At 49.9% G+C, this 27773-nt stretch overlaps 1 protein-coding gene across 1 annotated transcript; it reads right to left on the reverse strand.

The window, feature by feature from the left end:
* MLPH (melanophilin) lies at positions 1 to 27773 on the reverse strand. The gene is given in 17 exon segments (XM_068407763.1): positions 1 to 74; positions 466 to 563; positions 1994 to 2051; positions 2229 to 2327; positions 3241 to 3321; positions 3443 to 3598; positions 6155 to 6349; positions 9369 to 9560; positions 11314 to 11397; positions 15767 to 15927; positions 17669 to 17864; positions 19235 to 19363; positions 20420 to 20514; positions 21593 to 21631; positions 23059 to 23195; positions 23420 to 23641; positions 27664 to 27773. Coding segments are annotated over 17 exon segments (2079 nt in total). The 3' UTR covers positions 1 to 47.

Genomic DNA, 27773 nt, shown 5'->3' on the forward strand with positions numbered 1-27773 from the left:
GTCTTGTATCGTCAGTGAAATGCAGTGACAGGAGGGTCCTTCTCTCCTCAGGACAGGTGGGTCATCACAGGCTTCTGCAAGGCACCAGAGGGAGAAACCTCAGCTCACCACAGTGCCCATGCCACCCTGAGCCACCCCGCTCGATGAGGCCAGCACGCTCCCTGTCCCCTCCAGCTGCCCCGAGGACATGTCCCATCCCATGGACCATGCAGGCAGCAGGAATTCAAAGATATACATCTTGTTTGGTCCCCCTGCCCTGGGGCTTATTACACCCCAGACCTCAGGGGATGAAGTCCAGGTGTGCCTGCCCTCACCAGCCAGCGTGGTGAGACCAACACTGAGAGCCTGGGGCTCTGCCAACTCAAGGAGAGTACGGGGAGGGACAGGTCCCTCTGTGCAAGCCCAGGGAGGCAGGGCCCAGGCAGAGCCCAGACCAGCAACCCTCCTGGGCCGCTGGGTTCATACCGCAAAGAGCCGCTCCACTCTCCTGTTCTTCCCGTTGGGGTTTCTCTGCGTCAGGGAGCCACGGTAAATGGAGTTGCGGTCGAAGGAGTCATCAAGACCTGCAGTGAAAGAAGAGAGATGTGCAGCAGCTCCTCATCCACCTCACTAGAGGTTTCAGTTACCTACCAAGCCATGTGGGTTTTACTGTCCTCATCTTGCTCAGGTTTTGGATGCATCATTGCACTTCCTTCTCTGGGAAGGTGATGGGAAGCCCCTTTGACAACAGGGAGGCAAAAGCTGCTGCTACTCAGGTTTCCAAAGCACCATGCAAGCTGGGTCAGCCTGACAGTAGTCAACTGCCAAGACCTCTGCTCTGGAAACCTCCATGGTAGGGCAAAAGCCCAGCCCTCGAGGAGCTCTCACCCCCCCAAACCTATGACACTCTCTTGACCTACTAAGTCATCTCCCTTTCTCTGCCACCAACCTCTGCCACCTGCACATTTGCAGGCCCAACTCTGCAAGTCATTGACCTGTGGGGAGGGTGGTCAGGAGACGGCGTCGCCCCATCACCCAGCCTAGTCAGAGGGTATTAGGCTGGCCTCAAGACATCCATCCCGATTGCACATCCCTCTATCTCCTCGCGGGGCTGACGGGTCCCCTGGGCTGCCTTTATCTGCCTGCCCTTTGCAGGAAGGAGAGCAGATGACTTCTCCTCAGCGTGAGGAGAAGGGACCTTTCCACCTCCCAGCCTCAGCATGGGAAAGGGGACTGTTAATTGTCTGTGTGCACAGAGGAAATGTGATTCCTTCTCTGCATTAAAAGACCTTTCCCCCCCTTCCCTCCCTTCATCTTCCATTAAGTGGAAGGAGAGGCACTCTTTCTGCCTTTAAGCTTATGAGGCAAGATAAGAGAAATAGAAAAGTCATCTCCTAACAGGTCTCGCTGATATCGGTCAGGATGAAAAGTTTCCAGTGATTGCCCCCTGCCACACAAGCTGCTGTGCCAAGTTTCATGTCACTGTCTACTTTGAAGCACTCCCAAGCTGGCTGTGACAGGCCTCTTGAACGCCACCAGAGACCAGTGGCCAAGGCAAGTGGGCAACAGGGTCAAGGATACCTCCCCCAAGATGACCAAGCGAGGAAGAAATTGCTATCAGGAGAGATGACAGGCTTAGGCAAGGCTTTGAGGTCTAACACCTAGTGGGATGCCACAGATGAAGTAACGCAGATGCCTCTCTGGACTTCGGAGTGGCAGGAGCCCAGGCTGCAGAGAAAGTCCTGGTTCTTGGAGGATTAAGCCAGCTGAGCCTGACCTCCACTCTCCCATCACTGCCCTCGGTTCTGCCAGCTGCCTCCTCCTTTCTAAGTTACCCACCACAGAAGAGGTTTCCCCTGCGGTTGTCCTAACAGGAGGCCACGAGCACAGGGAAGGGGACCTCTGTTGCAGACACACAACTAGGAGCAGAGAGAGAGGACTGAGCATCTCCCCCAAAGCCCAGCCCATCCACCCCCAGGTCCCCATCTCCAGCGGTCAGAGCCGTGGTCCTTACCAGTGATTTCGAGGGGACTGTTGAACTTCCTCCTGAAGCCTTGCAGTCCGGGCATCTCCTGCAAGAGAAGGGGAGCAGCCTGCCGTGGGGAAGGGGATGGGAGGACAGAGGTCCCTGCCGAGGCCACCATTTTGCAAGCAGCTTCTTGGAGATCCTGGTTGTCCCCAGGCTTAATGCCGTGCCACATGCATACTGGGACGCTGCACTAGCCATCATAGGTTAAACACATACTCACTTTAACATCATCCGAAGACTCCCCTGGACTGCTGCTGGTGGGACCGGGAGAGACCGGGAGGCAGGCAGCCTGTGGGCAGAGGAAGGGCTGAGGTTTCTCCTGGGGAGCAGAGGAGGCAGACAGCTCGGTCTGCCTTTCTTTGCATTTTTACCTCTTTTGTTTACAGGGTCACAGAATCACAGACTGGTTGGGGTTGGAAGGGACATCTGGAGATCATCCAGTCCAACCCCCTGCCAAAGCAGGTTCACCAGCGCACGTTGCACAGGGTCATGTTCAGGCAGGTTTTTAATATCTCCAGAGAAGGAGATTCCACACCCTCCCTGGGCAGCCTGTTCCAGTGCTCTGGCACCCTCAAAGTGAAGAAGTTTTTATTCATATTGAGATGGAACTTCCCATGTTTCAGTTTGTGCCTGTTGCCCCTTGTCCTGTCACTGGGCACCACTAAGAAGAGTCTGGCCCCATCCTCTTGACACCCGCCCCTGAAGTATTTGTAAGCATTGATAAGATCCTCTCTCAGTCTTTTCTTTTCCAGGCTAAACAGACGCAGCTCCCTCAGCCTCTCCTCATAAGAGAGATGCTCCAGTCCTCTGAGCATCTTTGTAGCCCTGTAGCCTTTGTTTAGCCTGGACCGATCCTAAGGAGAGCAAAAGAGGCAGCGCACTGCCACAGCAGCAACTCTGCCTGATGGGCTGCAATGGTGAAAATGGGTGTGTGGGAACACAGGAGTTGAGTCCAGGCTGCGATGCATGCGACAGCCCTGCGTGCCCTTCCTGCAGCCCCGGGAAGAGCACCCCAAATACCAAATGTGAGGAATCATCATTGACCCCCCATCCTCAGCGAGACGTCCACTCTGGGAGCCTTGGGGCAGAGTGCCAGGCAGCAGAGAGGGAGCTGGGCACAGCTCCGCAGGCCAGGCAGCCCTCCACAGCACCCGGCGGTGGCAGCAACGACCTGGCGGAGCACGTACATCTCGGGGCTGGGACCTCTCATACCCACCATCCTCCATGCTCACCTGCTTCCTCGCCTTTTCCACCGACTTCACTGTCAGCCCTGCAGCGGACAGAGCCGCAATTCGAATTTCGATGTCCGATATCTTTAGAGGAAGAAAAAAAAAACAACCCGTACAGATGGTGGCCAGAGGTTCCATAAGCAGCTTTGTTTGCCATCACTGGCCAGAGGTCTGGGCAAAGCAGCTCTCCGAGCCAAGCCCTCACCTCGCTCTCTGCCTGCTGCACCTGAGCGGCTGCCGAGGCCACTTTGTCCTCCAGCTCCGACAGCTCCGAGTCGGTCATGCCGCTATGCTGAACCCCTTCCTCAAGCTCCTTCAGGGTCTTCTCAAACCGGTAGGTCTTCCCAGCAGTCAGGTACACCTGAAATACAAGAAAAAGTACTACACATTGCAGAATTAACCTCCCTGGAGCCCTCCTCTCCTGGTGTGACTGCAGCCCCAGACACAATAGCTCCTGCTGCTATTTCACGTCTGCTGCCTTGCCTTGCAGCACAGACAGTACCGGTCAGCTCTGGCAGAGCTTTTCAGCTCATTTCCTCCCTTCCCCAGGCTTTTTGAGAACAATTACCAGCGGGGTGAAGTGGTAAAAGGCTCAATGGGAACACAGGAAGGACCAAAACTCGGTGACCTACTTGAGTAGCATCAGCACCTTCATGCTGTGTGTTCAGAGGGGAGGCAGGTACCTGCAAGCAAGCACAGGCTGCCATGTCCCGCGGTGGCAGCAAGCTGGGAAGGAGACAGACTGACTCTCCAAATCCACCCAGTCTTTTTTAAGGGTGCCTGGGTTGCGTGGGAGTAGGGTCAGAATGTGGGAGTTTGGCCCTGGGCAGTTAACCAACCTGACCCCTGCAAAAGGCAGCTGTGCCCAGGGACTGCTCTGGACACGCAGGAATGATCCTGGCCAAGAGCCCCACAAACATGCATGGGAACAGAGCCCAGTGCAGTGGTGGGTTGAACCGGGGAGTGCTGACACTGTGGCTATGGGAAGCAACGTGTTAACTTTGCTGTCTAGATAAGAAGGGTAAAAGGACCTGGCTTGATAAAATCACTGGTTTTGCTGTCACTTGTCTCCTCCTGGGCTACTACAAGGATGCAAGTCCAAGCAAGGCAATTTAGGAGACATTAATGTCTCTGTATGCAATCACATAAGATGATCAGATGAGTTATGGCCACTGTTTTGCTGTCTGATCCCAAAATCTTGATACTGCTAATGCAGCTCCTGCTCCTCCAGCCCTCTCTGCTTTTCCTGGGCTGGCTATTGTGCAAAACTGCCTGGCATGAATCCCCCACATGCACTGAAGTACTGACCATCCACCCAAATCACAGCAACCTGCCCCACGTCCCACAGGTCCCGCTGATCCCAGTGCAAACCCCGGGGCTGTAACCGATTGTAAATTTTTTTCGGGTGCTATCCGTGAAGCCGCTCAACCTGTGAGTCACAGGGACACAAGTCGTTGTTGGGCTATCAAACTCTCCTGGTGCCCTCTGAGATGGGTGGCATCCCTCGGAGAGCGGGGAGCCAGCTGTGACTCAGACGGGGCCCGTGAGGGAACGGCAGGATGAGCACGCAGCTCCCGGGGCCATCGTCTACCGCTGACGGCAGCAGCACTAAGCCCAAAGTTCATGTTCTTTCCAGCCCCATCCCCTCTCCTGGGAGAGGGGGAACTTCAAACCCTTCATGCAGTCACCCCTCTTGGGGTCATTTGGCCAGAAAGCAGCCGGGCAGTGCAGTTTCTGAGCACACTCTGCTCCCAGCATCTCCCTGCTTTATGTATAGGCTTTCCCCGATGAGAGACAAACCACAGAGAGTGTTATGAAGCCCCGCTCCCCACCGCAGGATGTTTCTGACAGCAGAACCCAACCATCCAGATGGAGATGAGACTCTTCACCCCACCTTTGAGCTGTTTCTTTGCAGCTCGGTAAATGGCACTGCAGATGCAATCCATTTCCTGCGGGGAATCGATTCATATGGGCTTACAGTGGCTAAAAAAATTGTCAGTGCTTCACACAGTCACACAAACCTCGCAGGGGATGATGCTCTAGATCTAAACTTATCACCTGCACAAGCCCATTGGCCCCAGGCACAAGTCGGCCTCAGCGAACAGATAGGTCGTGCTCTCCTTGTTTGTGAAAGCCTTGATGAAATGCAGTGCTAGGGACGGACCAAAGCCAAGTGGGACAAACACTTTGGCTGCAGCTGGAGCACAGGACTGCTGAAGTCCAGTAAAGCCACACTACAGCAAGCTGGCGACTGTGCTTGTCCTCTTCCTGGCACTCACATGGGGGGAACCAGGGACCAAGGCAAGGGAAGCTGAGAGTGTTAGGGTTGTTCAGCCTGGAGAAGAGAAGGCTCCAGGGAGACCTTCTAGCAGCCTTCCAGTACCTGAAGGGGCTACAGGGAAGCTGGAGAGGGACTTTTTACAAGGGCATGGAGTGACAGGATGAGGGGTAATGGTTTTAAACTAGAAGAGGGGAGATTTAGGTTAGATATTAGGAAGAAATTCTTTCCTGTGAGGGTGGTGAGACACTGACACAGGTTGCCCAGAGAAGCTGTGGATGCCCCCTCCCTGGCAGTGTTCGAGGCCAGGCTGGATGGGGCTTGGAGCAACCTGGTCTAGTGGAAAGGTGTCCCTGCCCATGGCAGGGGGGTTGGACCTAGATGACCTTTAAGGTCCCTTCTAACCCAAACCATTCTATGATCCTAAGCCACAAGACAAAGCATCTGCACTTGCTGTTGTGCCATCTCCCTCATAAGACAGTCCTGGCCACCATCAGACAAGACCAGACTCTTTAATCCCTCTGTGATGGCCATCCTTTTAATGCTGACCTACCCACTAACAAGAAATTTGGGGTGAACCCTCTGTATTCCCACCCTGCCATGCCCTCCCTGCTTGCAGAAAGCTCTCGTGAACCTTACATTTTCTTCAAGCTCACGCTACGCGTCGGCCACCTCTTTCCCATCTCCCAGGCTGGGAAGTTGCCCCACGGGGAGGGCACAGCCACCACTGCACTGGCTCTCTCCATGCAATGACTCACACATCGCTTTCTCCATGGCGTTTATGACTCTCAGTGCTTTGGCCGTGATTTCGCTCAAAGCCTGAGTTGACGACCTCTGCGAACACCCGGCACAGCCAAAGCGGAGGGTGGAAAAAAATAAGGATGTTATTTTAACGCGGTGTGCAAAACAGCGCGAGTCAGGCGTGAAAGGGGCATCAGACCTTCAGGAGCTGGAGAAAGATGAAGAAGCGATAATTAAAGCGCTTATGCTGTTCCTGAAGGGCTCTCCACCGGAGACGGACGCATGGCTAAAGCAGAGCTTTGATCTCAGCCCATGCTTTCTAAAGGATGGCTGTGACAAAAGAAGTCATCTCAAAAGCCTTGGAAAAGAGGTTATCCAGGGATGTGTTGCTCACTGGAAGCAGTACCACCAGAGCTGTCTGACAATGGCAGCACCTGGCTACCCAAAGGCCACCCAGTTACTCAGCAGTTAAGCTCTAATTGCAGCATATTGCTTTACACTTCAGCAGACCTGAGCACAGATGCAAATAACTCCTTAAGTTTGTGGCAAAAAAAAAAACCAACCCAACCCATAAAATTATTGTATTCCCACACTGCCAGAACTTGGGACTAATACCCCCTCTTCCCACCCCAAGGAGCACTGATGGCAATAACGTTCGTAAGTGCTGCTTTTTGCTTGATAAGGCACTAAGCACGTGTAAAAATAGACTGAAGAAACTCATCATCTCTCTGCAACTGATAATACCCTAGAAACCAAGGAGATGGAGGTGATATATGCACTGGCAACAAACAGTTGTGTTTACAACTGCACGTATTTCCAGGCAAGCCGCCCTGCAGAGAACCAGCTCGCTCAGTCCAGCTGATATTTTTAGCATTTTATGGTGCCTTCATGGTAGACCAGAGTTTTTTCACATTTTCCATTAGGACCATGTGCTTTCATCGCGGTGCTCCCCGGTTAGAAGACCTCCTCCTGACTGGAGAGGAGACTCACATAAAAACAAACTCAGAATCATGAAAAAACCAAGCCTGGATGTGGTATAAGAAAGTTGCTGTTAAAAAAAACAATGCTGACATAGCCTTTGACCAAGGTTTGTCCATCTACATCACTGCAGGCATTTCTAACTCAATACTGCACAAAGGTATTTGACACTTTGGGTGTTGCCTCAACGCAAAAAGATAAATTTTGCTTCACTTCTCAGATTTGGTTCTGCTTGAGCTGTTGCAGCCCAGCTGGGTCTCTCTTTGCTTAGGAGCTGTCATATAGCTCCTGTGTTACCTGCCCGCATGACCCCACTGAGAGGCAACAACCGTGCCTGTATCCTCCCTGCTTCATAGCTGGGTTTTGGTCAAAGAAAGCAGCAAATCTGGAGAATCCAGGCTTCATTTTATGACAATCAAGAAGCTTACACTGGTACCCCACTAACATCTCCTTGTTCTTCAGCACAGGTCAGGGTTTGATCCTCTTTCTGCTGCAGATCAGCAGCTCACACAGGAATTAAGTTACCTTGGGTTGGTGAGTTACCATTTATCCTCTGGTGCTCTGATTAACTGGAAATGGCTACTAAGATGATGCACATCGTTCAACCAATGAGTGCTAGCTAAGTCTGGCTGCAGCATTCAGCTAAAAGCAGCTGTCAGGTACAGGGAGGCAGTGAAGGAGGGTTTTGGGAAGGATGCAGCGCACCACTGATACAGTGTCAGTAAGAGCACAGCAAACATTACCCAAAGCTGTGACAAAAGCCATCCTGGGAACAGTCGCTTGCTCTACTCTTGAGATTTCATGTAGAGCCATGCAGAGACTCATACCTGAGACAGACTCACTAAATGCACCATGTCTGTACATGCACCTACACTCTCCAAGCCCAGCAGCAGCCAGGATTTGCCTTGTGAGGCTGAGGAACAAAAGCACGTTAAAGAGAGGCCTCGTGGCACCATGAAAGTCTCCATAACCTCGGATGAAAGGAGCTTTGCAGGAGAGGAGAGGGGCAGCGCAGCCCCTGCTTGCTTCCTTCGCTGCGGTCGCCAGCAATGGATGTGTCAGAGCAAATGCATGTGTACCCCATCCACTGCCGAGGCAGAAGGGAGGGCATGAACAAATAAGCCATTAGAGACCCAACAAGGAACGCTGACCTCTCCATTTTGTGCTAATGGACCATCTCAGGAGGCTCCGCACAACTGGGGACACACAAGATGTCCCTTTCTTTCTGAGTCACCTGAGCAGTCATCGGTTGCTAGTCCCTGATGCTGCCACCCAGCCCCACCACCTGCCAGGCAAGGCGAGGGGAAAGCGGTCCAGCACCTCTGTCTGCTCTCGCTCTCCTGCCAGGGAAGCGATTCTCCCCTGCAAGGCTGCACACAAGTGAGCGCCTCTTCAGCCCCGCTGTGGGGATACATGGGGGAAAAGCCGATCTCTGAAATGCACCCAGCAGGCAGGGCGATAAATCAGAGCTGCAGTGGGCCATGGGGGTGAGGGACCCCTGGGGTGATGGGAACAGGGCTGTGTAGACACTGTGATCCCTCCTCGTCTCCCTGACCCATGTCCCCATGGATCACCCACCACTGAGTAGGGAACAGGAGCCAGCACAGTGCTGTAAGTGCAGGAGATGCTGGCCTAGCCGCATGAAAGTGGGAACAGGGATTTTTGGGACTCAGGAGCACTGACAGGTCTGGAAGAGATACTTCAAGCTGTCGCAGGTGCCCAACAAATGCTGCCAGTACTAAATCATCACCAAGCTCTTCTCCCAACCCCAGGACTTTAATCTCTAATGACATCCAGATCCTGAGACAACTCTTCTAAATAGATGTGGAGGTTGCGTACCTTTCTATGATGGGCAGTAGCCTGCAAGACCTCTAAGAGACTTTACTTTGGACTCTTGGACGATACTGGGAGAACCTACAAAGAGGAAGGTCCAGTTCCAACAACCTGGGATTTCCCTATCCCTCAGCACCCTGTTTAAGCAGGTAGCTGAGCCAGACAGCTCTGAGAGGCACCAAAGTGGAGGTGTGAAACAGAACAAGGGACATATTATCATGGTGTAAGCCATAAGCTGCCAAGAGCAGAAGGAACCGCAGATGGAACCCAGAACAGTATGGGTGGGAGGACACATAATTACCTTTTGAGCATCTCTGGCCACATTATCGCTGGAGGAACTCATCTCTGGTTTCTTCACTCTCTTCTTTTCTTCACGTTCCTCTTCTTCAGAAGATACTTCTTTATCGCTGATGTTGCTGGCTAACTCCTCCAGCTTCCTCTTCAACTCCTCCTCCTCAGCATCACGATCAAGTTGGGACTCTGAAGCTGGAGACTGAAGGAGCAGAAGGGAGTTGTGTAAGAGTCTCCTGTGGTGGACAATGGGGCATGCCCAGGTCCACCCACACTCACCAAGACTGGCCAGCAGAGGAGCTTGAGGAGTGTGACCACAGATGGACTTTGCAAAGGGGACTTTGAGCCCCCTCTCTGCACCCATTTTCACAAGGGAAGGCCAGACCATGCAGGGGAGCAGCAGAGCTCAGCAAGGAACACTGAAGAATACAAACCCTTGATCTAAAGAGCCTCCCATCCGTTTTCCCCACACACAGAACTTACTTATTTTTCCCTGTGGGAAATTATCTTTTTCCCTTCCTTAAAAAGATGTGCGTGGGGGATTTGGGGCCAAAAATCACCACATTTTCATTAGCAACCACAGCATGGCTGGTAGCTCTGAGGGTAGAGATCACAGCAACATAAAGACATGGTCCACCATGTCAAGTGAAGCAGCCACATGAACTATCCCTCCCCGAGGTAGCTTTTGGAGCCTCCAGGTAATCTTATTTGCGATAAGAAAATATGCAGCAAATTTTCCTATAGGACGGATGGCATATTTCCACCCAGCCCTGTTATTAGGTGCAATCCATGTTACCTGGAGAAGAATCCTGTTAAACTCCCAGGCACTGGAGGGGATCTCCAGAAGTTACTGAACTCACTGCCCCTTGCATTAAGACAGAAATACAATTCTCTGTGTCATACCTGATGGGTTTTTGTCTAGGCTGTTCTTAACGACCTTGAACAACGGCATCCACAGCAGGCAATCTTTCTCCCAGGCAACGTATTCCCTGTCTCTGCTATCCTTTCTGTTAGAAAGCTTTGCTTAATAGTTAACCTCAACCTGTCCCGCAGCAGTTTAGACCCACTGCCTCTACTCTGATCTGCCCTAGACATGGGAATAAAGCATGGGAACCTGCAAACGGGTGCATCTCCTACTCCCTTGGTCAGATTTACTGACAGAAACACTGAATGATTACAGACATGGCCATCCCCATTACAAATTTTAGAAAAAAAGAAGAAATTGCATTGTTTCACCTACGCCTAGGGTACTTCTCTGGAATTATCAGTGTCCATTATACTGAGCCATCAGCCACCAGAGCAGCTCATAGTGATGTGAGCTCATGGCTCACACAAAGGAAGAGAAGAGTACATAGTCTAAAATTAGAAAACCAAAATCAATGTTAAGTGACCTAAGTATTCACAGATTTAACTTAATTTAACTTAATTCAGCTGTTTTCTTCCAAGCTTGATGGCATGGTAAGACAAGGGCAGCTCAGAAGGGATACAGAAATCCTTCTTGACTCAGATCTCATATTCACAATAACCAGGTCACTTCCCCATATGTACTAATTGATTCTCCCATGATTTCAAATGAGCTGTCACAGCTCTGCAAATGTACTGACACCCACTTAACAGTACACCTGAAATTAGCCTTTCATAGAGTACTAAATTGAAACCCAATTTTCCTCGTGCAGAGGGGCAAGGAAGGCAGTAGCTTGCATGAGGGCCCATACGCCCAGGGTAAACCTGCTTCTGTTTCTGTCCTGCCATGCAATGTTTTCTAAAGCACTCCATCACCTTAAACTAGAGAAGAGCCTCCAAGGCCAAAACAGAGGATTAAAATCTAATGACCTGAGTCATTTTGTCTACCTGGCTTCCTCCCTGCAATACAACCCCTCCAACGACCAGGGGGAGGGACCAGCACAGCCCACGCTCTCTCCCTGCATAGACAGTGCCCCGATTTGCCCGGTTACCTCATCAGAGCGCACCAGGATTTTTTCCTCCAAGCGGTTCAGCATGCGTTCGATCGCAGACATGCGTTTGTTGAGCTCATGAATCTAGAGGAAAGGGGAGAGAGAGAGAGAAAGAAAAGGAGTAGAGAACAGACCGACCACCACTGCCAGGATAGTGAGAAAGCAGGGCAACCAGCAGAAGAAAGCAAGCAGCAAGACACCACCACCCTGGATACCCCGACGAGCCCCAGGAGGTGCACAGCCTCTTCTCAAATCTGGAGAACTCAAAGCGATGCTGAGTACCCAGCACATCGCAATTCCCACCAAAGCACTGGTAGCTTTGTTGCAGTGAAGGTAAAACCACATCACCGGCCCCTGTCGTGTCCCTTGTCCAGACAAAAGCATCAGGCTGTAACAAAGCCATCTACCTTGCCCTAAACTCAAGTCGACACCAGTTTTCACTTCCTACTAACACGTTTTTCAAGCAGTTGCTACCCCATCAGCCCCCTGCCAACACAGCGTGGGAAAGGAAGGGGGAAGAAGGTAAGAATTTCCCGTGAAAAATTTCGGATAGAAAAACTAAACTGGAAAGCTTTCTGTAACGCACTTTGAAATTGTCTGAATTCTCCATGCATTGATTTCCGAAGATGTTTGCCCCTCCTTTCTCCCTCTCTCTTCCAAATGAAAAAAGGAGCGAGAAGAGCAGAGCAGATCCTAAAAAGCAAAGAGAAGTTGCTTTCTATGCTCAAGAGCCAAGACAAATTTTCATGGTTAAATCACTGAAAACATAAAAGGAAGCTTTTTCCCCCCTTTAGAAATTGAAGTTTTGCTTTCTTTAAAAAAAAAGTCTTTCTCCTTTGATCCAAACAAATAAAACAGAAATGATGAGAAATATTGCCCATTTTATATAGATAAAAGATGACCTCCCACATCACTCCTGTTCTGAGTGGCTGCCTCCCATTCAATGGGGAATGAGCAGCAAATGCAGAAAGTGAATGCACTAACAAAGAGATGCGAGAGCTTGGTTTTGTTTTTATAACATTTCCGTCCTCTCACTTAGTTTTTGTGCTTGCTAGTGTTTGATTAATTAGATCCTCACAACAGCTTGGAAAGATTGCATCTGCTTAAGGGAAGGTGAAGATGAATATGAAAACCTAACGCTCTGGAGAGCAGAGCGCTGTAATTACCATCCCGAACTGAATGCATCTTTAAGCAGCATTAAACCCACAGGCAGGAAGCAATCCAATCCATCCCCAAGTGGTTTCTCGGTACTGTTTAAGGCCTGACTCTTGCATTGCTCTCTGTGACAATGAGAAGTCTGTGATGGGCCATCAGCTTCAGAGGAAGAGATGGTGATGAACTGAGCACTGGCACTACCCTGTCTCTGTAAGGCAGAGGCTGGGAGTGGTCTGCTGTTGATGGGCTACAAGATAGGAGCTGAAGAGCTTGCTTTCATTCTCCTTCCCAAGCAAGGCTGGTTTTAACGCATGGCAGTCACCCCATTAGGGTGCATCCCCATCAGGGACTGGACCACCCTGCACTGCTCTCTCACAACAAAGGCTGGCAAATGCTGCTCTGTATTAAAGCATTTAAAGCGAAGAAACTTAAACCACAGCCCATAAGGAGGACATCAGTTAGGGCAAATTATCACTCACTGCTGGGGAGGGAAGACAGGTTACTCTAGCAGAGGTGCTGCCTCCAGTCTCTCAATATCTCTAACAAAAGCTTTACGTAAAGAAGAGGAGCCAGGTGGCATCAAAGCTTCAGCAATCCAGAACCGCTGAGCTCCCTTGAGGTACAGCAGAACAGCTTTTGGGGAAAAACTTGGTAAACTGGTGCTATTCCTTGCAGCTTGGTCCTGTTCCTACCTGGCTTCTAAAGACCTAAAGTCAAAGACCTGTACAGTTACCAATTCAGGGCTTCTTTTCATGTCTCCTCAGGTTTAAGAGCTTTTTTAATAGTGGGCTGTTTTTTTTTTTTTTATTTTGTTCTAGCACCTTGAGCTCCTGGAGTCAGAGGGCTAGGGAACAGCTCTGCTTTTGTTACTGGAAAAGTTGTTCCTTGTGTTCAGGACTGAAAGTGTATCCTCTCCAGAATGAAAGCAAAAGCAAAAGCAATTAAAAATCAGACACATTTTGATGAACTTATACCTAAGGCAGTTTTAGGAAAGAGGGTTTTCATCTGTGGGGTCAAAGCGACACAGAGCAAAGAACTGAGCTCTCCACATCTTGAAACCTTCAGATGCCAACAAGGTGTCGACCAGGAAAACAGTGCTTTTGAAGCCAGGCTATGGGATTCAATACAGGGTTAACGGGGGTTAACAAACATGCTTCTGGACCCTACGCCCCACAGGCCAACATCTTGAATCACCAAAGGGCACAACATCTGAAAAGAGCAGTGCCAAGGTGACCAGTTGTACTCAGCCATCCTTGCTGTCCCCTGGGATGTCCCATCAGGGGCTGGGATACCCAGAAGCCCTGATGATGGCTACGTGACATACCCTGGAAGTGCCTGTAAACAGCTCAAGAGCCACTCCTTCGCTGCTCAGGAGAATACAGTCTGCTGCTTGCTGTCCCAGATCCCTCCTGGCCTGCCTCTGCCCTCCTTCCAGCCTCAGCCCCTCCATCTCCTCCAACCTCAGGACTAGAGGATGGACACCAGCCTCTTCTGAACCTCTTCCAGTGCTGCCAACACAGCAGAGCCGGCTAGCACTGAAACCTGGATGTTCTTGCCTTCTCTCTCCTTCGGGCTTGTACCCGGCCTCTCTGTGGCCAACAGCGACAGCAATGCACGTGTGCATCATTCTGAAGTTAATGGTCCAGTACACAGCTGTGTCTCTTCCTGCTGGGCGAGGAGAAGGCTCGGTGGGAGGATGGTTGCTAGCTGTAAACACATCAGCAGCACAAAGGGCAGGAAGGATGAAGAGCTATTTAAGCTAATGAACGATGTTGGCATAAGAGCAAATGGAGTTAAATTGGGAGTGAGAAGATGTCTTATAACCATTAGAGTGACAAGGCTCCACAGCAGCCTTCGTACTGGTGTGACGGAGCAAACCACAGAGCATGCAGGACTGCCCTGAAGCGAGAGCTTGCCCAGCTGATGAAGGAAGTCATCTGAAGTGTAGGTAGGAATTTGGCCTCATTTCCCCACTGCAAAGCACGGTGCACATCTCATGCCTAACGTACCGTGGCCTCATTAAGGACACCCACTCCAGGGTTATTCCATTTACTGCTGACTGAAAAAGGAAAGGCATGTGCTGAGGGAGGTAAAAGGCAAATAAAAGGTTTCCCTACACAGGCACATAAAGTGTGGTGCTGAGGGACGGCTGTGGTTACAGATCCCCCCACCGATTACCCAGAGAGGGGTCCAGGATGTGCAAAATTACCAGGTGTGAGCAAGGACTGGCAGCTGTCTCTCCCCAGGTATCTGTAGCCAAACTCCACCCTGCATTTTGCTGCTCAAGAGGTCTGAGGGATGCTTTCCCATTCTCACCACCCACCACTCGTAAAGGTGGCATCAGGAACTGCAGGTCCTTGATTGATTGACAATTAAAACACAAACGTGCAGCCTTTTTGACACCCTTCTCTAGACTGTTCCCCCTATTATCATCGTTCAGGAGAGATATGTGACAGGTCGTCCCGACCCAGTCCTACCAGGGCAGGAACACTACACGCTGCAAAGGAAGAAAAGGATCCTGATGCTTAGTAAATATCCCTCTCCAAACCTCTGTCTGATTGTAAAGCACAGGCGTGTTCAATTGAAGAAGCCTTTTTTGGGACACAGAACACCACAAGTAATTCGCAGATTAATAAGGACAGGCTGGAAAATTAACAGTAACGAAGGTAGGCTGCGGCAGAGTGAAGCACCAGTGCCTGACTTTTTCTTTGCCACGTGTGTAAAAGTGTAAGGACTGGGAGGAGAGCCTGGGAGAGGGAGCACAGAGTTCCAAAGTACTTCTGCATCATCCTAACGGGGCAGAGAAAAGTCTGTTCTCCCTCACCTTAATGAATGAAGGAGCCTTAAACATACCTTTCGTGACCATCTTGGCAGGTCCCTCACAGCACAGAGGGCAGGACATGGGCTGGGCATTCATCTTGCTAGTGCCACGTAACCATGACATGACACCTAGAAGAGCCAGCTCCTAGGTCATCTCACAGGCTCACTGTATTGCCCTGGCAATGCAAAGTGGCTGTGCTCCCAGCTCCTTCAGTTCCTGAACTGAAGAGGAGGAGAGAGGGATCTTGAGTGTACAGAAATCTGGGATCCACTCTGCTCCCTCTTGGACCTGCACATGGGACGCATGGGCACCAAACTGCCCCTGGGCATCCTGGCTGGGAGACTACCTTGGTTTGCCACCACTGCTTCTCTTCTCCCCTGAACCATCCTGCACTTTGCAGATAACAAGCACGGTTTATGGCAAGAGAGCCTTGGCCACAGATTTGCTCTCACAAGAGATTCAACAGCTGTTTGGTACCTGATTCCCAGAGTGGCTGACATTCTCCTGGGAGGAGGCTCTGTTCCGGCGTTTTGCATGATGGAGTGGGGAGGCAGGGAACTGGGCTCCCTTCATGTCTTCATCAGAAGTGTCCATATCTGCAGAGTACCGGGATCGGCGCTGCTCATTCCAGGGGCTGCCTTTGGGGAGAGAAAGCTTCAGCGCAAAGGTACAAGAGATTCACGCCCTGAGTTACTTCCTGTACATCGGCCCCATCCTTTAGACAAGCAAATAATGAAGCACTTCTCCAAATCACACTTTCTATCCTTCGGCAGGAGATGCTTCTGCAAGAGAGACCAAGGTTAAGGATGGCTATGCTGGGCCAGGCTGCAGCTCCATCTGCTGTGGCCACACAGCATGGTCCCACACAGTGCTCCTGGGATAGTAGTGGGCACAAGGAGCACCATCCTTGCTCTCTCATGCCCCAAAGAGCCAGGTCACTCACCAAAAACTGCTATTCTCTTCCCAATTTTGTTGGAGCACAGGCCTAGACACTGCCCTTCATGCATTGTTCAGGTGCTGGAAGATGTTTCTCTCAGGCTAGAGAGGTACCAGTCTAGGACAGAGCTTTTAAAAGAGTGGAATTTCTCCTTCTTAAAGGAGAATTTCAAATGAGACAAAAACAATGAGAGAAAATGGAATTAACAAGCCAGAGGGCCCTGCTGCTGTGTCACTCCAGAGGGGCTCAAAGTGGGAATTTAAACAGTGCATAGTAAGGTTTATCCAGTGTTTCTTAGTGCCCTGAAAATCAAGGACTTGAAAATTCAACCGAGCGGTTGGAGACCCAGAAGGATATCTATATTCTACAGCTGCGTGTGCACAAGCCAGTACCGAGCCCTCTCGGATCTGCTATCACAGCAGGAAAAACAAGAGCAGTAAAAGGCAAATTCTGCACCGTCATTTGCTAGGGTATTTACAGACTCACAAAACCCCAGATCCCACAGAGCCTGCTGGTGCACCCTGCTCAGCTACAAGGATGCTCCTTAGCAACCCCCCAGTGCTCGCCTCCAGTTCTTGTCCAGTTCAAGTCGCCTTAAAACGCTAAAATTTCTGCACCTACAACATCCTTTGGCAAGGAGTTCAGTTCATCTGTCGCTGCCTGCAGGAGAAAACACATCCCGTTGTTTCTAGTCTGGCTTCTAGTAGTGTCATTTGATTGTACCTAGTTCTTACTCTGGACAAGACCTCCAGATGTAAAAGGGCTAGACACCTTAAGAATAACCCTTCTGACTTTGAGAAATTAATTTTTGGGGACAAAACCAGCCCATTACAACCAAATAGAGCAGAAGTGTGATGAGGAGCAGCTGAGGGAACTGGGGTTGTTTAGTCTAGAGAAAAGAAGGCTCAGGGGACACCTTATCACTCTCTACAACTACCTGAAAGGAGGCTGTAGTGAGGTGGGTGTTGGTCTCTTCTCCCAGGTGACGAAGGATAGGACAAGAAGAAACGGCCTCAAGTTGCACCAGGAGAGGTTTAGATTGGATATGAGGAAAAATTTCTTCACCAAAAGGGTTATCAAGCATTGTAAAACAGGCTGCCCAGGGAAGTGGTGGAGTCACCATCCCTGGAGGGATTTAAAAGACAAGTAGATGTGGTGCTTAGGGACATGATTTAGTGGTGGACTTGGTAGTGTTAACGGTTGGGCTCTATGATCTTAAAGGTCCTTTCCAACCAAAATGATTCTATGATTCTATGAAATAAATTCAGCCAATTCTCTCACGAAAAAAAATCACTTTTGCAGATGGATATTTTGTCTTGACACTCTAGTCTTTTAGTGGCTTTGAGGTTGTTCCAAAAAATCAAAGACATTTTCATTTTGGTCCAACTCTTGCAGGCACTTTTCCCCCAAGATACAAGAGGATCCTGTCCAGAGACACCTACCAGGTTTTACGTTTCTTTCCAGGCTCCTCCTCCGCGAACTGACAGTGAGATGAACCTCTGTGCTGAAGTGCTGCTCCGGAGGGCTCACACCCAGTCCCTGTTCCTGCAAGACGTGGTGGAACACCAGATCTGCCTCTTCAATCCTGGACTCCTTTGGGGAGGGATCTTTGGCCGAGTTGGGGAAATCTGGGAAGGACTTGAGAGATGAGGGTAGATGCTGAGCAGCTGCCTTGAGGACTCCTTGCCTCTTCCGACCTTTGCTAACAGCTCCAATACATGTATGGACCGACCTTTTATAATGCCAATTCCTAATAATCCATTTTAAAGCCTGACTGCTCTTGCTGATGAACCCGGAGCAATACTGCTCGTCACTGCCAGAGGGCACTGTGAATTTTCATGAGAACTGAGCAGAGTCCCTTCGGCTAGGCTGCAAAAAAGCTCCAGTCTCTTAAAACTCCATGCTGTTTCACTCATTCAAACAATAGCCACCTTCTGCCCCTCAAATAATCTGAAACCAGTAAATCCAATTCGGATGATCTTGACAGAGGCCAAGCCCTCCCTAGGCTCAAGTTGAATTCTGCTGCATAAGGATAGGCTTAGATAAAAAAAAGGATGAATCTATTTGTTTACCCCAAATTCTTATCAATTTACAGGGAATTATGTGAATTTTTTTTAAAGCCTTGTTACACATCCTACTTGTACCCAGGAGCAGAGTTTAAAAGTATCACAGTATTATTAGAAGGAAGGAGGAGCTACTTAATGTTTTAAAATTGACATTTCAACAGGAAAGGCAAACAGGAGCAGCCAAAAAACTTCATCTGAAGCATCTCAGGCTGGAAGACCTTTTGCCACCATCCATAGCATCCCTGTCTGCATTGCTCCCCACAGCTGGAAGCTGGGGATGGCTGACCCCAAGCCCTTGCTGTGATCACAGGGCGCAGCTCACTGCAGTCGCTGGTGCTAGAGCTGCCTGTGGGTCCTGCTCCTGGTCAGGAGCTCCTGAGGCTAAGACACATATAGCCTCCTATATAGAAATAACCAGTGTTCATGCAGTTTTTGTTCTCCTCTCTAACTGATGGGGATGCCCATCAGGTGCCATCCCTGCAGTCACGCTGGGTCTGCAGGATCCATCTTCTCAATCTCAAAAGGGTAGCGTGTCTCATGAAGCTACCAGCCTACTACATCCCCAGTGCCACCACATGGCAAAACCAGCCCCAAAACAATGGGATGATGGGAGTCTGGTTTCATTTCGTCCCTTGAGTACTGAACCTCCAAAAGCTCGCTGGAAACTAGGGCATCCCATAGCCTTGGGACAACACAAGGAAAGTGTTGTCTGCAGAGAGCCTCTTGCTATCTCATCTTACCACTCATCCTTGCTCCAGTCAGATGTCCTACTCCTGACTCAGCCTGAGGCAAAGGACTTGGGATGGGAGAGGAGATAGCAAGTAGGGCTATGGGAAGCAAGGGTCAGCACCATCGCCTTTCAGAACCAGCTGAAGGAGGAGGTAGCAGAGGTAGCAAGGAGGAAGAAGAGAGGAAAGCAACCCCCCAGCACTGTCCCAGTACCTGGAAAGCATCTGGGCTGCTGGCTTCTGGAGAGAGCTGCATAGACTGGCGGCGAGAGTAAGCAGAGTACTCCGAGTCCAGTTCAAAATCAAAGGGATGGACAGACAGCAGGCGCTTTGTCTTGCGCTTCTTAGTCAGCATAGGAAGTGCAAGAAAGGAAAATTCACCATAAAACACAGTTGACCTTGAAGAAAGGGGAAGGAAGGGCCCTTGTCTCCTTCGTTTGCCTGAGTTTGCATAGCCCAAAGCAAGGCTCCTGCTTTTTGCAGAGAAAATTTGGATCCGACGTCCTACTTGCAGGAAGCCAGGTGTATAGGGCAGCTTATGCTGGAGTCAAGGAAAAGTGAGTTCCTGATTTCCACGGTCTCTGGATCAGGACTGTGGCCACAAGCAGACAGTGAGAAGCTCTGTCCTGGTTTATAAAGGCACTACAGGAAAGCTGAGCCAGGTTAGAGCTCAGAGAAAGATCCAGGAGATGCTTTCGAGTCCTGAAACATCTCCATGTCTTCAGAAAAAGGATGCTTTGGGCAGATCTCCCCAGATATTTGGGAGGTCACCAGCTGCCTTGGGGCAGGAGCAGCTTGGACAAACCTCTAAGACTTCAGAAGCAGATCAAAATGAAGTATCCAGTGTGTGAAATGCAGCACATATCTGTAGTCACAGGCTGAGATAGTGTGTATATAACTGTGTATGTAACCGTACCAGCATTTCAAACACACCAGCAGATTTCACACATCCTGCAGGGATAAATACACTTCCCATCAGGCTTCTTAGTCTGCATTTCAATCCATACACATAGTCCCAGAAAAACCCAGGAGACAACTTGATCATGAACCCACCTGTTCTTTGCTGTTCTACCAGGCAGAGTACTCCTTCTAGTAAAAAAACAGGTAGGTTCTCATTATATGGGTAGGAGCTGGGACTTTTATATTAATTAGGGACCTCCTGAGTGTCAAGAGTGGGTCTTTTTTCCAGAGGGCAAGTATTTGTGATTTGTCTGACTTGGTTGTTTCTATGCAAACTGGGAGAGGCGCTCATCTCAGAAGGAACACACAGAGAAAGGCCCCGTTTTGAACATGGCACTGAAAGCCACCACCATCACCATCCCCACCACCACCCAAGGCAGGTCAGCAGCAGCTGAGGGCACAGAGCAAGGCAGAAGGAGCCCTGGAATGAAACTCTTACTCTGCTGTAGCACTCTGCTTCAGCTCCATGAAGGACATCGTCTTCATCATCACTGTCGTCCCCAGTGCCACCACTGGTGAGAAGCTGGCATTCACCTGGAGGGGAGACAACGGCATACTGTGTATGGGCAGCTCCGGCACCGCATTCCTGGGGTAGGCAAGTCCCCACCGTGGTGGTCACACCAATGCATCTGTAGGTGAGGCCATGCTTCTTATATGGGGTGAAAAGGTCCAGATTAGAAATACCTCCCAATTTTTTTTCTTTTTTATTTTTTTTTTGCATATTACACCATGGCCAGTAGGTTGCACAAGTAAAGGGAAGGAGACAAAGGATGGGAAAGGGACAGGAACATCTTAAGGTAGCCCCATGGAAGATGGGGCATCTGCAGGAATCTGCAGATGGGGCACCTGTAGGAAGATGAAGGACATCTGCACCACAGAGAGCACCCTGAGGTCCACTCAGGTGACTCCAGTGTTTGAAAGCACTACAGCTCAGCCCAACGTGGCTTTGCTTCTCCTATTCCTGGTTCCCATCAGACAGCTCCACTACTTATCAGTGACCCATTCCTTTCTGGGTCCCCATCTCTGCACCCAGGTCACTGCCAAGCCCAGCGGTACATTTGGAACAGCACAAATGCCAGACCAAGTCCAAAGTCAAGGAAGGCAAAACGCTCTTTCCTGTAACAAATGGCAAGGCACAGCGAATCCTTCCTGCAAGGGCTCCTAAGGAAGGCAACCTGATGTCCCAAATTCAGTGGGTTCCTTAAGAATATGGCCAGCTTTAAGCGTATAACATAGGTGCGCTGAGATGATGAGTACCTGCAAGCTTCAAGTTTGGCATGTAATTAAAAGCCCTGTTGTATCTGAGTCTATCTGTGGAGACCCCAGGTGTACGACAGTGCAAGAGATGAGCATTACAGACCACGTCCACCCACTGTGGAGAGATGTCCATTGTGGTCCAGCCACACCAAACTGTGCTGGAGTGCCCATAGAGATGTCCTCCTTGCTCCAGCCACACCAAACTGTGCTGGAGTGTCCATATAGATGTCCTCCCTGCTCCAGCCACACCAAACTGTGCTGGACTGCCCATAGCCATAGGGTGTGAAAAGAAAAAGACATTGGAAACGTCTCTTGAACTGCAAGCCGCACGCTGCAATTCTCTTTTTTTACTTACTGTTAATGTCTGGCAGGCTGTAAACTCTGTCATGAAGACCTAAATGAAAAGAAAAATGGTGGGGAAAAAACAAACAAACACATTTTCTCCAGGTACCTCGCAGAGAACAAACCTCAGAGCTATGGTTAACTGGAGATGTCATTCTCTAGCCATCACAAGGCACAATCATCAAAAAGGCTCTTTAGAGAGAAAAAAACAGGCGCTTGGAAACAGGACTTGACTTTTAAAAGTCAAAGAGCTTATTGCCACCACTTCCACAGTCCTGATGCAACATGCCTGGGAGGGCAGCAGGGGAAGGCACAGCCAACAGCAGATGGCCATGCAAAATGCAGTGGTCTCATGTCCTTCTGCCGTGCCTCCTGCCACCAGAGATACGTCCCACAAGGAGATTCTTGCTTGTTCGAGGGTCAGGCCAATTCACTAGTGTTGATGAAGAAATAACAACAAAACCATCTCTTTTTGAAAAAGACATCAGAATCTCAGTTTAAAGCAGTCTAAATCACTGTCATCCTCACATTTGGTTTGGTGTTCTCTCAGATTGTCCTTTCTGTGTGGTCCGATGCATTTTCAGACTGAAAGCTGCATGAATTGTCTCTCAGTCTGTTAATTTTATATTCAATGCCACTGGCCTCCATGCTCTTTCTGATCTTTCTGCCATGAGTGATCTCGATAAAGTAACTATTGGGCCAGTTGAATCAGCTCATGTCTATGGTATTTGTGCAAACTTTTCTGTGGCTCCTCAATATGGGAATAAAATCCACATCGGTTTTCAAAGGCAATAGACAAAGCAATGCAGCAGTTGTATGGATGGCAACTAACAGCTACTCAGTGAATAATATCATATTAACAGCAGATTTCAGCATGCGTTTATGCAGTATCGGACCAATCGCAAAAATACTGGAGATCTATAAAGCTCTGAAGAAGATAGCTATGGTGATAGGTGATGGGTAACTCACTAAATTTTGATACAGTTTTGTCAGTTCCAGAGCATCATCAGATGATTGGCTGTAAAAATCATCAGGTCATGGGAAAAAAGGAGTGCTAGCTTTATCCAGCCAGCTGGATGTTTTAGACCTGCAGGTTAAGCTTGGCTTAATTTCACAAGCTCTCCCCTGTGACGAAAAGAGCTAAAAGAAAGAAAAACAAGAGCTGAAACTCTTACATACTCACAAACTGCAGGACATGATACTTTTAAAATTAAGAACAAGATATTCTCAAGTCTGTGGTAACACCTGAAACCTTAACAGAGGGGAAAAAAATATCCACCAAGAACATCTACTGTGCTACTCCCAGTAAGAATGCACCACTCTGAACCTCTGCTTCCTCCCCACAATTCTTTGCACGGTCTCGAGACCACACGGCACTCAGAGCGGCACCAACGCCGATGTTCCTCCCTTGGTGCATCCCAATGCCTGCTCAGCCCCTGCGTGCAGCAGGGCAGAAGAAACCCTAGTGTTCCTCCTCACCGAGAAATGTGGAGCTCAGCCCCTGCCCCGGCTGCAGCCTGCCGTAGAGGGACTGCAGGACTTTGACGCTTCCAAACCTCTTGAAACGGGATCGCATGTGTTCATGGTACCACTCCAGGGAACCGATCTTCACGATCCTGCCCAAAGAGAAGATGCACACACAGGTGAGCCAGCCCAGCCACGCTCACGGTGACCAGACCCTCGTCCAGAAACCATCTCCTAACAAAAACACAGCCTGTTTTCTGACCACCATAACTGGTTTCTAACCAGCATAAAGGGATGCTGAGTTTGGGTGACTCCTTCTTGAGCCTCAGCCCCGAGGCTCGCCTTGCCCCCTCACCCTCCATCGCAGGAGCGGTACCTGGAGAGACGACAGGGATCGCAGACCCAGCCTTGCTCCTTCTTGTTGTAGCGGCTGCAGTTCTTGCAGATATAGAAACTGCAGTCCAGGCACTGCCGCTTGCTGTTCAGCAGGAACTTGAAGGGCTGGAGGCAGTGGACACAGTGGGTTTCGTTGAGGTGGGACTGATTTGTCATGAACTCTCTCTTGCTGCTCTCCTGGTCGATCTTGCATTTCAGCTCCCTGCAGAAAAAACATCCCAAAACACAGGGACTTGTTTTTGTTAGCATTTCACTGTGAAGTCTCACGTGGCAAACCCCATCACGCTTCGATCATTTCAGAAATGATTTTCCAGGGAACATCCCGAATCTCGCAGCTTGTGGAAACTGCTGTAGGGCAGATCTAATAAATAACATGTCAGGAATTAAATAAGATGAACTAAGAAATGGGCTCCAGATTCAGGGCAGGTTACTACACATTAGGATCTACTGCTGTTAAATTTAAGATTAATTTGGTGGTGCCAAAACCTGTTCCATTTGCTCCACAGGTTATTGGATCATAAATCCCAGTAACCTCAGGAGAGTGGCTCTTCTTGAAGTCTCTGGCTGCATCCCAACCCAACATGATCTCTGAGCCTGAATTCCAGCTGGGAATTAAAAGTGTTCTGGAATTCTTAGTTAAAAAAAAAACCAAAACAAAACACAAAGCCCAAAACCAAACAAAAAAGCAATCTGAGATTAAAAAGGAATTAAAAGGGGTTTTGATCTAGTCCTTCAGTGTTAAATTCAGCAGAGACATTTATCAAGGGCAGAAGTGATGTGCAACGAGGTCCTGGCTGTTCAGAGGACCCCAACTGGAAGAGATGCTCATGATGGTCCCACGAAAGCCCGGCCAACACGAGCGCTTTCCAAGACCACTTTCTCCTTGCACTCCATCACTACAGGGTTTCTTCGCTATCCAGACCCAGCTGTAGAGCAGGTCCTCATGCAAGAAGGTGCCTGTGCAAGGCTGAACCCCCAGCGACAGCCAGGGCCAGCTAAAATGCCTGCCAAGCTGGAGGGGGCCCACTGCACTACCTAAAGGCTTTCTGTTTGTTCCCTGTGCCGCACACTACCTCAGATATGTTTGCTTTTGGGGCTATGGCTGAGAGGCAATGTTTGACTTATAGGGAAGGTCCTAGAAGGTTGTTTTCTATCTAGGCAGGGTTAGGAAGCTGCATTTTTCCAGACCAGGTCAGCCTGGGCCAAAAAACTCAAGCAATCAGGTCTGGAGGCTGCTTCAGGAGCACAGCATGGACCACAATGGTGATGCTCCCAGTGCCCCCCAGCCATGGGAGAGACAGGCTGACGCCAGGGTGACCACAGCAGGAGCCTTGCTGGTGTGGCAGCGCGGTGCCGGGACGTCCACAGGAGCAGCAATGTTGCTGGTGGTGGGAACAACGTGAATGTAAATCAAGATCTCTGTTTAACCAAATCAGTTTGCACATTAGGGATCAGCTCTCGTTTTTTTCCAGGGGAGACTTATCACCAGCTCGCTGCCAGCACGTCAGGCTGTGCTTGCTGTTAAACTGCAGCGATACCAACTCGCATTGACCGAGGATCTGGGACTTGTGAAAATCAGTATAAGGACTGAACTGGGCACCTAGTTTTTATATTCAGCTATTCACCATCCTAGCAGTGTTTTGAATGACCTAGTGCAAATGTCCATCAGTAATTTTATATGTGGCTACTAAAAACAAACCCCCAAACAGAAAACCCTTGGGGTAGGCTCAGTGCTCCTTTTCCACCCCATGCTCAGGCTGTTTCCAGCAGGATCGCATCTTTCACTGGACTGCTTTTTCTGGTTCCCAGAGACCGGTTGGATCCCTTCACCTCCCGAGCCCACGAGACCTGCCGAAGGAAGGGCAAGTCTCAGCCAAACCGGTTTAAAACCCATAGGAACCGCACGCCTCGTCTCCTCTTGCTGGCAGGAGCGCAAGCCAGCCCTTTCCCCACTCTGCTCACAGCAGGATAAATCAGCAGCGGTGGGATGCCAAACTGCAGCAGGGTAGGTCCAGCTGAGCTCCAGGAGAGCTGTCCTAAAAACAGGGGGCTGCTGGCAGGGATGTTTATGGAAAGAGGCAAGGAGAGCCCCCACAAAGTGGCCGTTATTTAATTTCTCAGGCAAAGCATTACCCTGGCATGGTTGTGCAGTTTCCGGCAAGCTGAAGCCTTTGTCCATTGTGGGTGAATAACTTCTGCCAAAAAGAAAACACAGAGAAGAAGCAGAAAGGGAAGACCACCACCAAGCGGGTGGGGAACATTTCTTCAAGGCTTGCAGGTTGAGACAAGCCCAGTGAATAGAAAAGCAAATGAATAAAAAGAAGTGAGGATGGTCAGAGCACAGGGAGCAGGGTGAATGGCTGCAGGGTCTCCCATAACCTCACATCATGTCCCAGCTTGTTACAGGCAGAAAACGCACACGTAGCTCCGTGTCCAGCATGCAGGAGCATGGTGGGCTTGCCCAGAGTGGTGGTCTGGTCTCTGCCAGGTATTACAGAAATATCAGATGGATGGACTCCATCAGCTGTGGCTGAGCCTGTGAAGAGAGGCAACCAAGCCTTGGAGCAGGTGACATGCTCTACCCTAGAGACTTGGGCAGTGCTGGTCACCGCTGGGTTAACACCAGTCCTCTGCAGGGCAGGATTAAATGACAAGTTTAGAAAAAAAAAAGCTGTCACTACTTGGACAGAGGGAAAGCTGCTTAGGGGAGACAGCAGCTGGGTAGAAGCATCCTGAGGCCTTGTGCACCCTCTCACACCTCCCATACCAGGGTACTCAATTTGGGAGCCTCCTGGGCATCCCAGTGGACCCAGATAAGCCAGTCCAACCCAGATAAGCCAGTCTGGCACCAAGGTCGAGTAGGTAAGGAATTCACCTCGCCCACTTCTTTGCTGCAAGGGCACAGCAACGTAGGTCCCCACCTCCTTCCTCCAGGCAGAGCTCAGATCCATCACAAGGGAGACATTTACCCTTTCCAGGGTGATAATTTCTTTAAACACCCTTGTCTGATCTCCATCTTGCACTTCAGAGCTACCAGCAGAGGAAGGCAGTAGATGATGATACTGAATTATCTCTGCCTCCCACACAGGCTGGGTTTTCTTAGGCAAAAAATTAATCAAAAATACGTGACTGAGAGCTTCTCATGGCTGATGGTATAAACAGAGAGGGTCCCATGCAGTCTTGCATGGAATCCCATGACGGGCAAGCTTTTAGGGGATGTTTCCCCAGCCCGGATGCAGATATCCCAAAAGAAGAAGGAAGGAGGATGACTCTTACCCCTCATCTTTCCCTTTCAATGCTCCCAGTCCCCAGAGCATCACTGTGCCACACCAGCACCAGCCCTGGCTCACAGCATTTGGAGCTAGGAGGGTACCAGGGCTCAGCAGGGGTGCAGCACTGCCCAGCCCCAGCCTGGGAGCATGGGCCAGCCCGTTGGGATAACAATGAGAATGTGGCCAGCCCCTGAACAGGGACACTGCAGCTTCTTGAAATAAAGCTAAGAAATTAAGTTCAATTCCTGATGTAGGTAACTAACAAGGCCTAAAAACCCACAACTTCTCGTGCTCAAAATGTAATCTAATCTGACTGAACATTTTTTAAACAGCACTTTTGTCAAATGCCCTATACACCCATTTGCCGCTCCAGTGATTTCAATCTTTTCCCAATCTGTGGCCCCTTAAAACTTTCCCAGAACAGCACAGCCCCCTGTATAGCATATTTAAGGCTACTACAATAGGTTTACTACTCCCCTCAGCTATTTTTCCAGGGTCCTTCAGGAGTCTGTGGACTCCCAGGACCCACTGAATCCCCCTACTGTCCTAAATGCATGAGAACCAGCACATGAAACAAAAGCAAGGGAGCCAAATCCCATCATTTGCCCTAAGATAAGGTCTCCCCACAAGAGCCACGCCAGCGTCAAGCCCCACAAAGGCATTTCCTGAGCGGGGGCCAGATATTTGTCCCCATAGATTGCCGTAGTGACACCGATCTGCGTCGCCGCCGATGGCACGGTGCCAGTTTGCACCTTTGCAGCCTGAACGCGTCACCTCTCCGCTGATAACGTAGTCTATTAACCACCTGGCTTGATTTTTAACAGCCAGGTCCTGGCTGTTCCTTCACAATGCCTTGCTTTATTCCTACAACCCAGATGCAACAGGTCATACGGAGATCCGCCGCTACGGCTTGCTTGCACCCAACCTCGTGGACCAGACAGCAGATACTCACTCCAGCCGTTCCTCTTCTTTTTTCCGCAGATCAAAGTCCCGTTGAACGACTTCCCATACGTGCTTGGCCTCTTCATCGGTGAGCTTGGAGAGGTCCAGCTTCCTCCCCAT

The sequence above is a fragment of the Nyctibius grandis genome, chromosome 9 (assembly GCF_013368605.1).
Source record: "Nyctibius grandis isolate bNycGra1 chromosome 9, bNycGra1.pri, whole genome shotgun sequence".
NCBI lineage: Eukaryota > Metazoa > Chordata > Aves > Nyctibiiformes > Nyctibiidae > Nyctibius > Nyctibius grandis.